The 11,736-nt window shown below is 39.0% G+C and overlaps 1 protein-coding gene across 1 annotated transcript in view; it reads right to left on the bottom strand.

Annotated features, from left to right (window-relative positions):
• The window catches only part of FH (fumarate hydratase), a 68,901-nt gene extending 61,263 nt beyond the window's left edge, over positions 1-7,638 (bottom strand). Inside the window, exon 1 of the mRNA XM_015818168.2 lies at positions 7,439-7,638. Within this exon, the coding sequence (XP_015673654.1) occupies positions 7,439-7,558 (120 nt within the window). The 5' untranslated portion in view covers positions 7,559-7,638. The remainder of the gene's footprint in view (positions 1-7,438) is intronic.
• Positions 7,639-11,736: the final 4,098 nt, after the last annotated feature.

The following is an 11,736-nucleotide window of genomic DNA, read 5'->3' as shown; positions in this document are numbered from 1 at the left end:
CATTGCATAAAAGTTTTGTAAAATAACTCTTTTTATGCTTTTCTACCTTAAATTAATCTAAACATTTAATGTTACAAATGTAAATTTAATTTATATTAATTCACACATACACACCGTCCATCTACTCTTGGTCCGGCCCCCGGGTCCAATATATGAACCCATTGCGGCCCTCGAGTCAAAAAGTTTGCCCACCCCTGGAATACACACAAAAGTATCAACATCTTTGAGGGAACAAAATTAACAAAGGAAGATGAAAACAAAAAACTACCCTTCCTGTATATTCCCATCAGCAGAGGCAATGATGGCAAATTAGAAATACACATCTAATGTAAAACTACTCACATCAAATGCTCCTCTACTGAAGTAACAATCCAACTTCCCACAAGTTATAACTATTTAGATGAGCACAAACACACTGCAGTAACCTTCACCATCAGAAAAAAGAAACAGGTTTTCTATACAATATCTTTGAACAAAATGGATACCCAAGCAACTTTATCAAAAAGTGCTTGACCATTCAATCCAATATACCTTAGTACCACCAACACAAGCTATTAAAACAATAAAACTACCATTCATTAGTAACTACCACCAGACTATTATAACCACATGGCATTATCATAGCACACAAACCAACTAATGCCCTTCAAAACATCCTAAGTAAACCAAAGACCTAGCAGCATCAGAAGAAAAAACAGGAGTCATCTACAACACACAGTGTAATAGCCACTATGTAGGACAAACAGGTGGAAGACTAGTAAAGCGGATCCCATGAACATCAACAAGCCATCAGAAGACATGACGAAAATTCAGACTTCCTGTCTGATGCCATGATGAGACGGGTGGAAGAAACCGGGGCTCCGGCTTCTTAGCCTGATTTTGTTCTGTCCGGCGACCCCAAGGGGTCGGAAAGTTGCCCTGGAAGGGCAACGAAGAAGAAGGGAAGCTTTGGGATCTGGATCAGATGGCGGTCAGTCCAAATGAACCGGCAGTCCAAGTCATTGTCAGCTGGGGGGAAAAAGCAAGGAGTCGCAGCGCACCACCAAACAACTGATTGTCAACAACGTGCTGAAACTGGGTGAGTGTTCTGTCCCAGCCTACGTCCGTCCTTGTTACGTCACAAGAACAAACCCCTCTTAAACAGTAGGCTGGGAAAACCAACCTCTTTTTATTTTCAAAACAATCCTGATAAGTTTTTCTCCAAAACAAAAACACAGTATACTTTCCTAACAGATAATTGGTTACAAAAGCAAACAGAGCAGAAGTTTAAACAAGAAATTCACTGATAAAACAAAACAGACCATGATCCTTGGAAGTTGAGCTTCATCCAGAACACGACTGGAGGGCCCAGGCTCTTCATCAAACCGTGAGTCTTGTAATTCACCAGAGCCTCCCTCTGACCCTGATGGCCCTCCAAATGCCTCCTCCACCTCCTCCTCAGATTGCCCGGACTCAGCTGTTGGGAACACAGGCTGGCACGGAACCACAATAGTGAGATTGTTTTATTCCTCCTCCTTATGGACTTGGAAATAGAGATCCCGATTGGAAAAAACTTCCAAAGCAAAGACCCCGAAAAGACCAGGGAAGAAGGGAGTTAAGAGAGGGGAAGGAAATTAAGGAATATAAAAGAATACTTAAAAATGGAATTCAGACTGACTTAAAGAAAAACTACTTACTCCCTAAGGTGTGGAAAATCTTTTTATATTCAATTTTTATGAGAAATAATTTAAAAAGAACTTTAAAAGAAAAGTTTTCAAAAAACCTTCTAAACCCGGATAAACACAATATAGTGAATAAGGACATCTAGTGGTGAAAGGAGATACTACAGCAATACCAAATACTAAAAGAACTTGAAAAGCTCTTGACCTTGAAATAACATCTGGTGTAAACAGAGCTTTATATGACTTTAAACTAGAAAAAACTCTATACAATCATATCTTTTGACCCTGGATATAACTAAAAGAGGAATTATTTGGAGACAGAGAGCTTTTTACATCTTTGAACTGACTGGAGCATCTGGATTTAGCCTAAAGTGTTTGGCTCATTTTATGGTTGGAGTTTAGTCTAATTTAATTGGCTTTTTCCCTTTTTTTTCTCCTTGTGGAGTTATAAATTTACTTAATTGAAAAATGAGTGCACCAAATCCCACCAGACGTATGAAAAAAAACTTCCTCTGTACCCTCAGTTGGAACATCTAGCCTCGTGGTGGCGAACGTATGGCACGCATGCCACAGGTTGCACACAGATCCCTCTCTGTGGGCACATGCGCCATTGCCCCAGTCCTAGGCCTTCAACTGGGTTTTATAAAACGTTTTCACTTTAGGCCTCCGCTGCCATGTGCAAAAAAAAAGGTTCAATCAATCTTCAACTTCTCGCAGGGAAAAAGTTGGAATTGATTGATTGAACTTTATTTTTAGTCCCACCCAGCGGCGAAGGAAGTGATGCATTGGAGCTGGAAAGAAGGTGCAGTGTAGGGGTGGGGGGAGCGGCGGGAACAGGGTGCTCCATGCGAGGGGTAGGGCGGGACCTGTGCATGGGGTGGAGAAGCAACACGGTGGCGCTAGCATGGTGGTAGACCAATTGCTTCCCTTCCCCTGCCAGACACCTGTCGAAGCTGTGCAGTGTAGGTTGTCGCCCCCGCCCCTGCCCAGATGCCCTCACCCCCTCCAAGTATTTTTTACTACCTGCCTTTCAGCTGCATTGTTTCTCCGTTCACTTCTCAGCTTTCACCACGTGTTTGTGGGACCAAAAAAAAAGTTCCATCAGACTTTCTAATTTCTCACGATCTCAAGAAATCTGATGGAACTTTTTTTTTTGTCCCACAAACACGTGGCGAAGGCTGAGAAGCAAACGGAGAAACGGAATGCAGAAGAAACTGATCAGTAAAAGCATCAGAAAAGGGACTGACTTGAAATCATAGCATTGGAAGAGAAAAGTTTTATGCAAGTTTCCAGAAAAATGGCAATCTTTTCTGAATATTTAATAAAACTTTTTCTGAAACACAGGAAGTGAAAGGGAAATCCTGTCCCTCCTCCACCACCACCACCCAGTTAATGATTCCATTTCTGTTAGAATCTGATTCTGTAGAACTTAAATCTATAGTTTACATCTGCACTCTGGAACATTAAAGAGCAAGTCTTTTTCTGTGAGGCATCTTTTCAAGTATTGAAAGAGTGCTATCATGTTCACTTTTTTCATAAGAAGGCCTAGCTTCTTTTAGGATGAACCTAATTCCAAGAATAATTTTTCTCCCAATTTTTCTTCCCTGAATCTGTTCCAGTTTTTCTCATTCTTTAAATGTGGAATCCAGATCTAGGCAGAGTACATGAGGGTAAGAAGTGACAAAGAAAAGGTAGAACTACTGCCCATGATTTGGAAAACTAAAATACTGAAATACTAAAAAGCTGCATTTTTCCATAACCAACTGTTGAAGGAAAAGTCTTCATCAGGGTTCAGTCCAAGCCGGGAATAAACAACATGGCGACTGCTTTTAGAAAGAAGATTGTAGTTTATTGAAGAGGAGAGAGCCAGACAGAAAGATGGCTCTGAAAGAAAAGAGTGAGCACATGTAGTGGGGAGTGGGTTTTATATCCTCTTGGGCTTTTGTTTGGAGTTGTTTCCAGTTCCTGTTTGAGGCTTTGTATTTCCTGTGTCATGTACTTTGACCTGAGTCTGAGTGTGCCCCTTTGGCATCTGTGGGTTAATCCTATTATGTCCTGTCCAAGAGTTTGGGTAGGGCAGTGATGGCGAACCTTTTAGAGACCGAGTGCCCAAACTGCAACCCAAAACCCACTTATGCATTGTCGGGTGCCGGGTGGGTGTGGCCTATTGGCTGGGTGTGACCCATTGGGTGGGCGTGGCTGTGGTGTTAACAGCAGACTGGCTGGGACTAAAAAGTTCAATCAAACAATTCCAACTTTGCAAGATCTTTTTTTTCCTGTGAGAAGTTGAAATTGACTGATAGATTGAACCTTTTTTTTTTTGTACACGGCGGCGGAAGCCTAAAGCGAAAAGGTTTTATAAAACCCAGCTGAAGGCTTAGGACTGGGGCGATGGCATGCGTGCCCACAGAGAGGGCTCTGACTGCCACCTCTGGCACCAGTGCCATAGGTTCGCCACCACTGGGGTAGGGTATGTAGATTTTAGGTGTCTTTGTCTTCCTAAGCTTCTAACTGGAAGACTCCAACCTTGCTGAATGGATTATTACATCTGCATTTCTACAGAGCTGGTTTCTGCTTGGGGGAGGGAGACTTGGGGCTATTAAGAAAAATTGGCAGCCACAATGATTGGATAGAAAAGAAATATTATATTGATGTGATTATTATTTTTAGGACTATTGGGGAAAAATATATACCGTATTTTCCGGCATATAAGACGACTTTCCAAACCCTGAAAATCTTCTCAAAAGTCGGGGGTAGTCTTATACGCCCAGCCGTCTTATACGCCGGAAAATACGGGTATTCTATTTTATTCCTTTACACATGTGGTTTGGCATATTACTCATCAAGTTTTCTCTCCCCCCCCTCTCGCTCAAACTCTATATTTTAACTGGAAAAGTTGGGGGTCGTCTTATACACCCAGTCGTCTTATACGCCGGAAAATACGGTATTTAATTGTTATCTATCAAAACAATAAGAATTGTATTAACTCAATGTTTGCAAAAGAGGATATTTTGGGAAAAGAGGAAATCAACTAAAACTATTATATGGATTATGGATTATAGAAATAAATTGTTAGTGATTGTTTTACAAATGTAACCCAGACAACACACTGTTCACCAATTATTAAGTGATTTATTTTTTAAAAAAAATCAATAAAATATATTACAAAAAAAAGAAAAGAAAAACTGGGCATGCTTTTCTGCCTCTTTAAGATCCTTTGAGGAAATATAATATTCTGCCCTTTTAATATTTCCTTCTCTGGGGGGGGGCTGACTTCCCACACAACTATATAAATCAATTAGTATTTCAATATCTTTTACACAAGTACAGTACAATTGGCAAGTATCCCCTCCCTCCTCCTTATATGAATGCCATTTCAATCACTGAAGTAACTCTAGATAGCTCACAATACATACACAATTTAAAACAATTGTTAAAAAATATCAATAACAAAACAGACAATATTACATAATCATATGTATTAGAAGGAAAAATTCAGGGCTTGCTAAAAGTGTTGATTCCACAGCTTTATGAAAGCCCAATGGGGTTCAGGCTATTAGACCTTTAGGGAGATATTTTTCCACAGAATAGCACAGCTACAAAAAAGGTCTAGATTGCAAAAAGTGGCAACTGTACTGTGGCAACTGTACTGTGTCCAACTGTACTGTATCATACTGGTCAGGCAGAAATAGTAAGAGAAAGACAGTCTCAAAGGAATCCAAGTCCTAAATCAGTGGTGGTGAACCTATGGCACGGGTGCCAGAGGCGGCACTTAGAGCCCTCTCTGTGGGCACGCGCGCCATCGCCCCAGTTCTAGGCCTTCAGCTGGGTTTTATAAAACCTCTTCACTTTAGGCCTCCACCGCTGTGTGCGGGGGAAAAAGATCTTGCAAAGTTGGAATTGATTGATTGAACTTTTTAGTCCCACCCAGTCTGCTGTTACCACCGCAGCCACGCCCACCCAATGGGCCACACTCACCCAATTGGCCACACCCAGCCAATGGGCCACACCTACCCGGCACCCGACGATGCATAAGTGGGTTTTGGGTTGCAGTTTGGGCACTCGGTCTCTAAAAGGTTCGCCATCACTGTCCTAAATCATATAGAGCTTTATAGATAATTATCAACAGTTTACATTGCATCTGATTTTCCAATGATAATCAATGCAAAACTTCAGTTTAATAAGTAAAGAATTTTGCATGAATCTCTTTACATTTTATTTTCTTATTTTCAATCTATTTTACAAATATATCTATTTTACAAATATATCAAGATCCTTTCAATTTTATATGTTTTTCAAAGATATAAATATTCCACCCAGTTTTAAGCTAACTACAAGGTCCAAGACTAAATACTGCAGCTTCCTAGTTGATATTTCTCTTCAATTTGTTGAAAACCATTGATAAACATACTGAATGATTTTTGACTCAGTTATATATCTATTAGTTTGCTATTCAGTATGTTATGGGGTAGTCTGTTAAAAGTTTTGTCAAAATATATCTACACAATGTTATCTTAGAAATCAATATATTTCTGATCTGTTCTAAAATCCTTCCAAATTTAGTATTTACAGTTTCCCTTCTCCCTCTTTTTTCAGAACAAGAACAATTGCTCTCTTCCAAGTTATTTGTTATTTCACTACCTCTCCAGGGGTCAAAGTTTCTTTCAGCAAAAACTAAAACTGGCACAAATAGCCAATAAACCAATGAGCAGAAGCTACATAAATATTTTAAATAAATAAGGATGCAAGTCTCTGATAACTAAATTTATTGCAAACTATTGAGGATAATTATGATACAATTTGAATAATTCCTATACATCCAATGAAAGTTCTTACTATACTGTATAGAAATCAAATTCTCTCACCCATGCAATGCAGTGAACGTAGACTAGCCTGGTTTCAACCTACTTGCTTCTTTTATCTTGGCAAAACTAACACCAGGAGTTCTTAAAGATTTTAATTTCACTTAAAATGTCAGCTTTAAGTGAACATAATGGTCACATTTTATTCAAAGAGCTCCCTACTGGTTAATAGCACATCTCTCACTCTGGAAGATAAAAGCTATTAAGAAAACAAATCAAGAATTTTCTGGAAGACTTTTGGCAGAATTTATCTCCAAACAGATGTGAATGAAATGTATTTAAAAAGCCACCAATGCCCAGTCATTAGTTTGAGATGGGTGGCCATGTAAACAGCAGGTATAAATAAGTTATACCTCTTTGAAAGATCTGCAGTTTGATTCGGAAAGGCATCATATATATTTTCTTTGATTAGATGAGCAACAGCATATGTCACAAGGATTTTTTTTAGCATTAGTGTATTAATAAAAATGGCATGAATTTTACAAGGCCATGATTTTGATTTTGCATGTAGTGCCTTAGCATACTCAGTATATTCAGTTCTCGTTCCTAACAGAGTAATGTGCAACTGGCATGTTCTTATTTGTTTATTGCTCAACGGTGCTGTTGTTCCTTCTTAATTATCTTGATTAGTATCAGCTAGCACACATTTGTATTTTAGAAACCACTTTAACAACGAGGGCCTTCCACCATGTGTATTTTGGAGGCGTTCAACTTGATGGCGTCATTTCCTCATCCTTCTCTGCAGTATTAATTTCAAGGCCACAATGAGAGGAATCCAAGTCTCCTTCTATCCTCGCGATCTTCCCTCTTTTTCCCCCCCTAACACTAGCAGCCGGGACACCCAGAGACTGTCCAAGGTCACCTTCCAAAATTTATTCCGGTCCCCTTTCCCGACACAAGAAATTACACGCTCACCATTCCTCGTTGGTGGGGAGGATTGTAGAAACAACTCAGCAGACGAACGCTTCGGAACTGGGACTCGAGAGCGAGGGCCACACAACAAAAACGGTGGAAAGGAGATAACGAGCGATACATGGCGTCGGAAGGTGGATAGCTGAAAGGAGGAGCCAGGAGACGGAGTAAAGACAGCCAATGGAAGTACAAAAAAAAAGAGAAAAGAGCCGGACTTGAGAAAACTTCGTGGCCCGCCAAGCCAATCAGGAAGACCGGTTGGAGTTGAAAGCGAGCAAGAAAATAAACCAATGACACAGCGGCGTGGAAATCAACAAGGAAAACCGAGTTGGGCTGAATGAATCTCCGACACATTTTTTAATAAATGCGCATGCTTCTCTTGCAAATGAGCTTGCGTAGAGGTTACTTTGATGCCTTTTTATGTGTCCTTTGGAGAGGCAAATCTATTTTTGGTAGCTGTGGGTTAAAACGGGAACTGATAGGTTTTCACCTACTTACGCACTGGCAACATATCTTCCCTTTTTCCTTTTTTATATCTCTTTAAACCATCATACTTGAGGTTTACTCCTCCTTGAAACGAAAATTTTCAGACTATTTTTCAATTAGGCTAATAAAAGTTTATTATCACCTGAAAATTTTTGCATGAACAATATGGTGGCTTAGAAAATGTTGTATTTTTATTTATTTGTATTCCGCCTTCATTTTTACAAATAACTCAAGCCAGAGAACACATCCAACTTTCCTATTTCCCTGCAATAACAACTCTATGACGTCGGTTAAGTTAAGAGAGGGTGACTGGCCAAAGTCAATCAGCGGCTTACATGGCTAAGGTGGAACTTGAGCTTAGTTGCTCTTTGCACTTTTTCCAAAAATCTTAATATCTTTTTTGTAATGTGATCAAAATTGGTTGCAGTATTACGTGGCTTTACTAAGTCTTTATAAAGCAGTATTAATACGTCACCTGATTTTGATTTTATGTCTGTCTATACAACTAAGCATTGTATTAGCTTTTTTTGGCGGCTGCTGCACACTGCTAACTCATGTTTAAGTGATCATCTACTAGGACTCCCAAGGTCCCTCTCACAGTTACTGTTTTTGAGCCAGGTTTTGCCTAATCTGTGCTTGTACCTTTGGTTTATCCTGCCCAGGTGTAAAACGTTGCTTTTCCCCACATTAAATACCATTTTGTTGGATAGGGCCCATTGTTCAAGTCTATCAAGATCTTTTTGGATTCTGAGCTAGAAAGCTTATTACATATTTTCCTGCTTTTTAAAATTTAATAGTCAAAGTTGAAAATATTACTGTTTGATAACTTTGAGCTAGCTCAATATACGTATGTTTTGCACAAAATATTTTGAATTTTGTGTTCTATTTTTTATCCTGCATTGGATGCCTTAGATAAAAATAATAAGGCTGGACTAAGTTCATTCTGCCTTAAAAAGATTATACTCCCTTAAGTATCTTGGAACCATTCAACCATATCTTTCAGATCCTGGAGCACCAGGGAAATGTGGGAAGTTAGCCCAGAGAAGGAAATATTAAAAAGGCAGAAAGAAAGATATTGTTCGCCAAAAGGATTTTTAAAAGCATTTTTTGAAAAGCAGAAACCAAACCTGGCCTCATCTCTTTGCCCAAAGCAGTAGCTAGTCTTATACAAATGCAGATGTGGAACCATCAGGAAGTTTGAAGCCAGGGATCTCAAGACAAAAGAAGCTCTTAAGAGTCATTAGCCCCATCACCTGGGAAGCAGGATATGATAATGGGATTAAACCACAGATATCAAGGCCTAGAAAAACACTCAGAAATAGCCTCAAAGTTCATGCCACAGGAACAGGAAACTATTCCAAGCAGGGCTGGAGGGGGTATAAAAGTCCTTCTACCCATGTGCTCGCTCTCTTTCTTCTCCTCTGCTCCTTCTTGCAAGGACCATCTTTCTTCTGCAATAAACTGTAACCTTCTTCCCAAAGCAGTCGCCATGTTTGCTTATTTATTCCCAGCTTGGATGAACCAGGATGAAGACTTACTTCTAACAGAACTAACAGAGGGTTCGAAAAGAACTGATGTGGTTTTCATCTTATAAAGGGGAAGAAAAAAAAAACAGATCCAGAAAACCATAGATCAAGTAGCCTGACATCAATACCTGGGAAGATCCTGGAACATGTCAGCAGTTGTCAAGAGAAATGGAAGGCACCTGAGCTAAATTTCAAGTGTTGTTGCAAAGGATCTGAATACTTATGCCAATGTGATATTTGTTTTTTCTTTTTAATAAATTTACAGACATTTCAAAAATTCTGTTCTCATTTTGTCATTACAGGGTACTAAGTGTAGATTAATGAGAAAAAAAATGAATTTGAATAACTGCAGAATCAGATTGCAGTTGACAAAAGTGAAAGGGGTCTAAATACTTTCTAAATGCATTATATGTTCTAAAGAACATATGCAGAAGTGTGTGCTGTCACTGCCACTGACTTCAATATAGTAGATGTAACCAAGTCATCTAAGTCCCACCCAGTGGTGGGATTCAAATATGTGAACAACTGGTTCTCTGTGTGGATGCCGCTTCCAGAAGTCCATTCAGGGCCTGGGCAACAAAAAGTTAGTTACCAGTTCTTCCGAACTGGTGCGAACTGGCTGAATCCCACCACTGGTTCCACCCCTTTTTAATGTATGTTTGAAATAAAAATGATAGGGCTTCATTCAGTAACATTCTGAAACCAATAGGTGCTGCTGACATCTATTGTCTTATAGATATAGAATATCAATTCAAACAATTTGTCCTTTATGAAATATAATAATTTGAAATACATTAATCTAAGTCCAAATCAGTTCAAATCAGTTTAGGATTATTCTGCATAAGCTAAACTATATATACAATAGTTAAGAATGAATATACAGGCATTTTCTTTTTAATGTGTTCATTTTTTAAATTACAGCATATATAAAGCCAATTTACTGTCCCTGCAGTCAAAAATCAAAATGATTTTAAATCTTTTAAGATGCTTTAAAAGTCAAATTATTTCATTATTGATACAACTGTTAAAAGTTGCACACATCTGTAAGATATGACTACTGTTAGATGCACATCAAAAACAGTCAACAAGTCAGGCCTGCCCCAGCTCAGGACCCTAGGAAAGACCCTCAATTCCACTTGGTTGATAGGTTCTTTTACTAACGTTAAGTGGTTGCAGCAAAAGAAAGGCTAGATCTGAAGATTCCCACACAAAATATTTTTCCTTTTCTCCTAGACTAATCCATCTCTGTCCATTGGTTGCAGTTTAGGTGTTTGGGGAACAGCTTAGATGGTTGGCACCACTTGGTGCAGTTTCACATTCTTTTCCCAGGCCAGGTGTCCTTGAAGACTGATACATGCCTCTGGTTTCCATCAGACCTGTCACTCCCCCCTTCCTCCTCATTGCTACTCTCTACATTCCATTGCCCCTCCTCCCTCCCTAGCATTTTATGACAAGATGCCAGCAAAGCATAGAAGCTGAAGGTGGCAGATCAGATATTCTGTTTCCCCTTTTTAGGGACATTAGTCCTGTGTGGGAAACAAAAAAGGAGAGAAGAGAAATAGAGAAACAAATACAGTATCAAAATAATTTATATTCAATGGGGTTTGTCTAGGTATCTATCATGGAATTTTTTATCTTGAAGCTCTTATGTTAGGCATCTACCCACTCTGTTTCTGATGAGGGAAAGTCTTTCCATGAAACTAAGTATTGGCTTTATCACATGTGTGCATGACTCTAAAATGTCTTTGACTTCAAAGTATTGTTCTCTCAGGTTGGGAATGGATGGTGATTCTGTCACCAGGCGCCGGAGAGAACTGGTTCCTGGTTTTAGCAAACTAGTAGAATACCAGATGGATGCGCCCAACAATTTTGGGCAATTCAAGTTGGACAGTTACTGGGTTACTGATTTTTCTTTTTCTTTAATATTTATTGTTTTATCATAAATAAAATACAAAACAGGAAAAATGAACAAAATGAACCAAACAAAAGCATACATTCAACTCTAAACACAAAAAAGAAAAAAATAGTGTACAAAAACAGGAAAAAGGGATCAATTAAATTTAATATTTAATATATAGGATCCATCCTGGCTGGGTGCTGAAAGAAAAGGCAGTAAATTCTCTTCTCTTTTTACACACACACACACCCACACACACTACATTATACTAATCTTCAAATCCCTCTGTTAATCATCTGTTATTATATTTACCATGTAGAACGTCCACAAATGGTTTCCAGTCTCTATAAAGCTGTCTAGACAATTATCTCTAATCAAAGCAGTTAATTTCA

This window comes from Protobothrops mucrosquamatus, unplaced genomic scaffold (genome assembly GCF_001527695.2).
Source record: "Protobothrops mucrosquamatus isolate PMUCROS unplaced genomic scaffold, P.Mucros_1.0 scaffold_134, whole genome shotgun sequence".
NCBI lineage: Eukaryota > Metazoa > Chordata > Lepidosauria > Squamata > Viperidae > Protobothrops > Protobothrops mucrosquamatus.
This window is presented reverse-complemented; position numbering and strand designations above follow the sequence as displayed.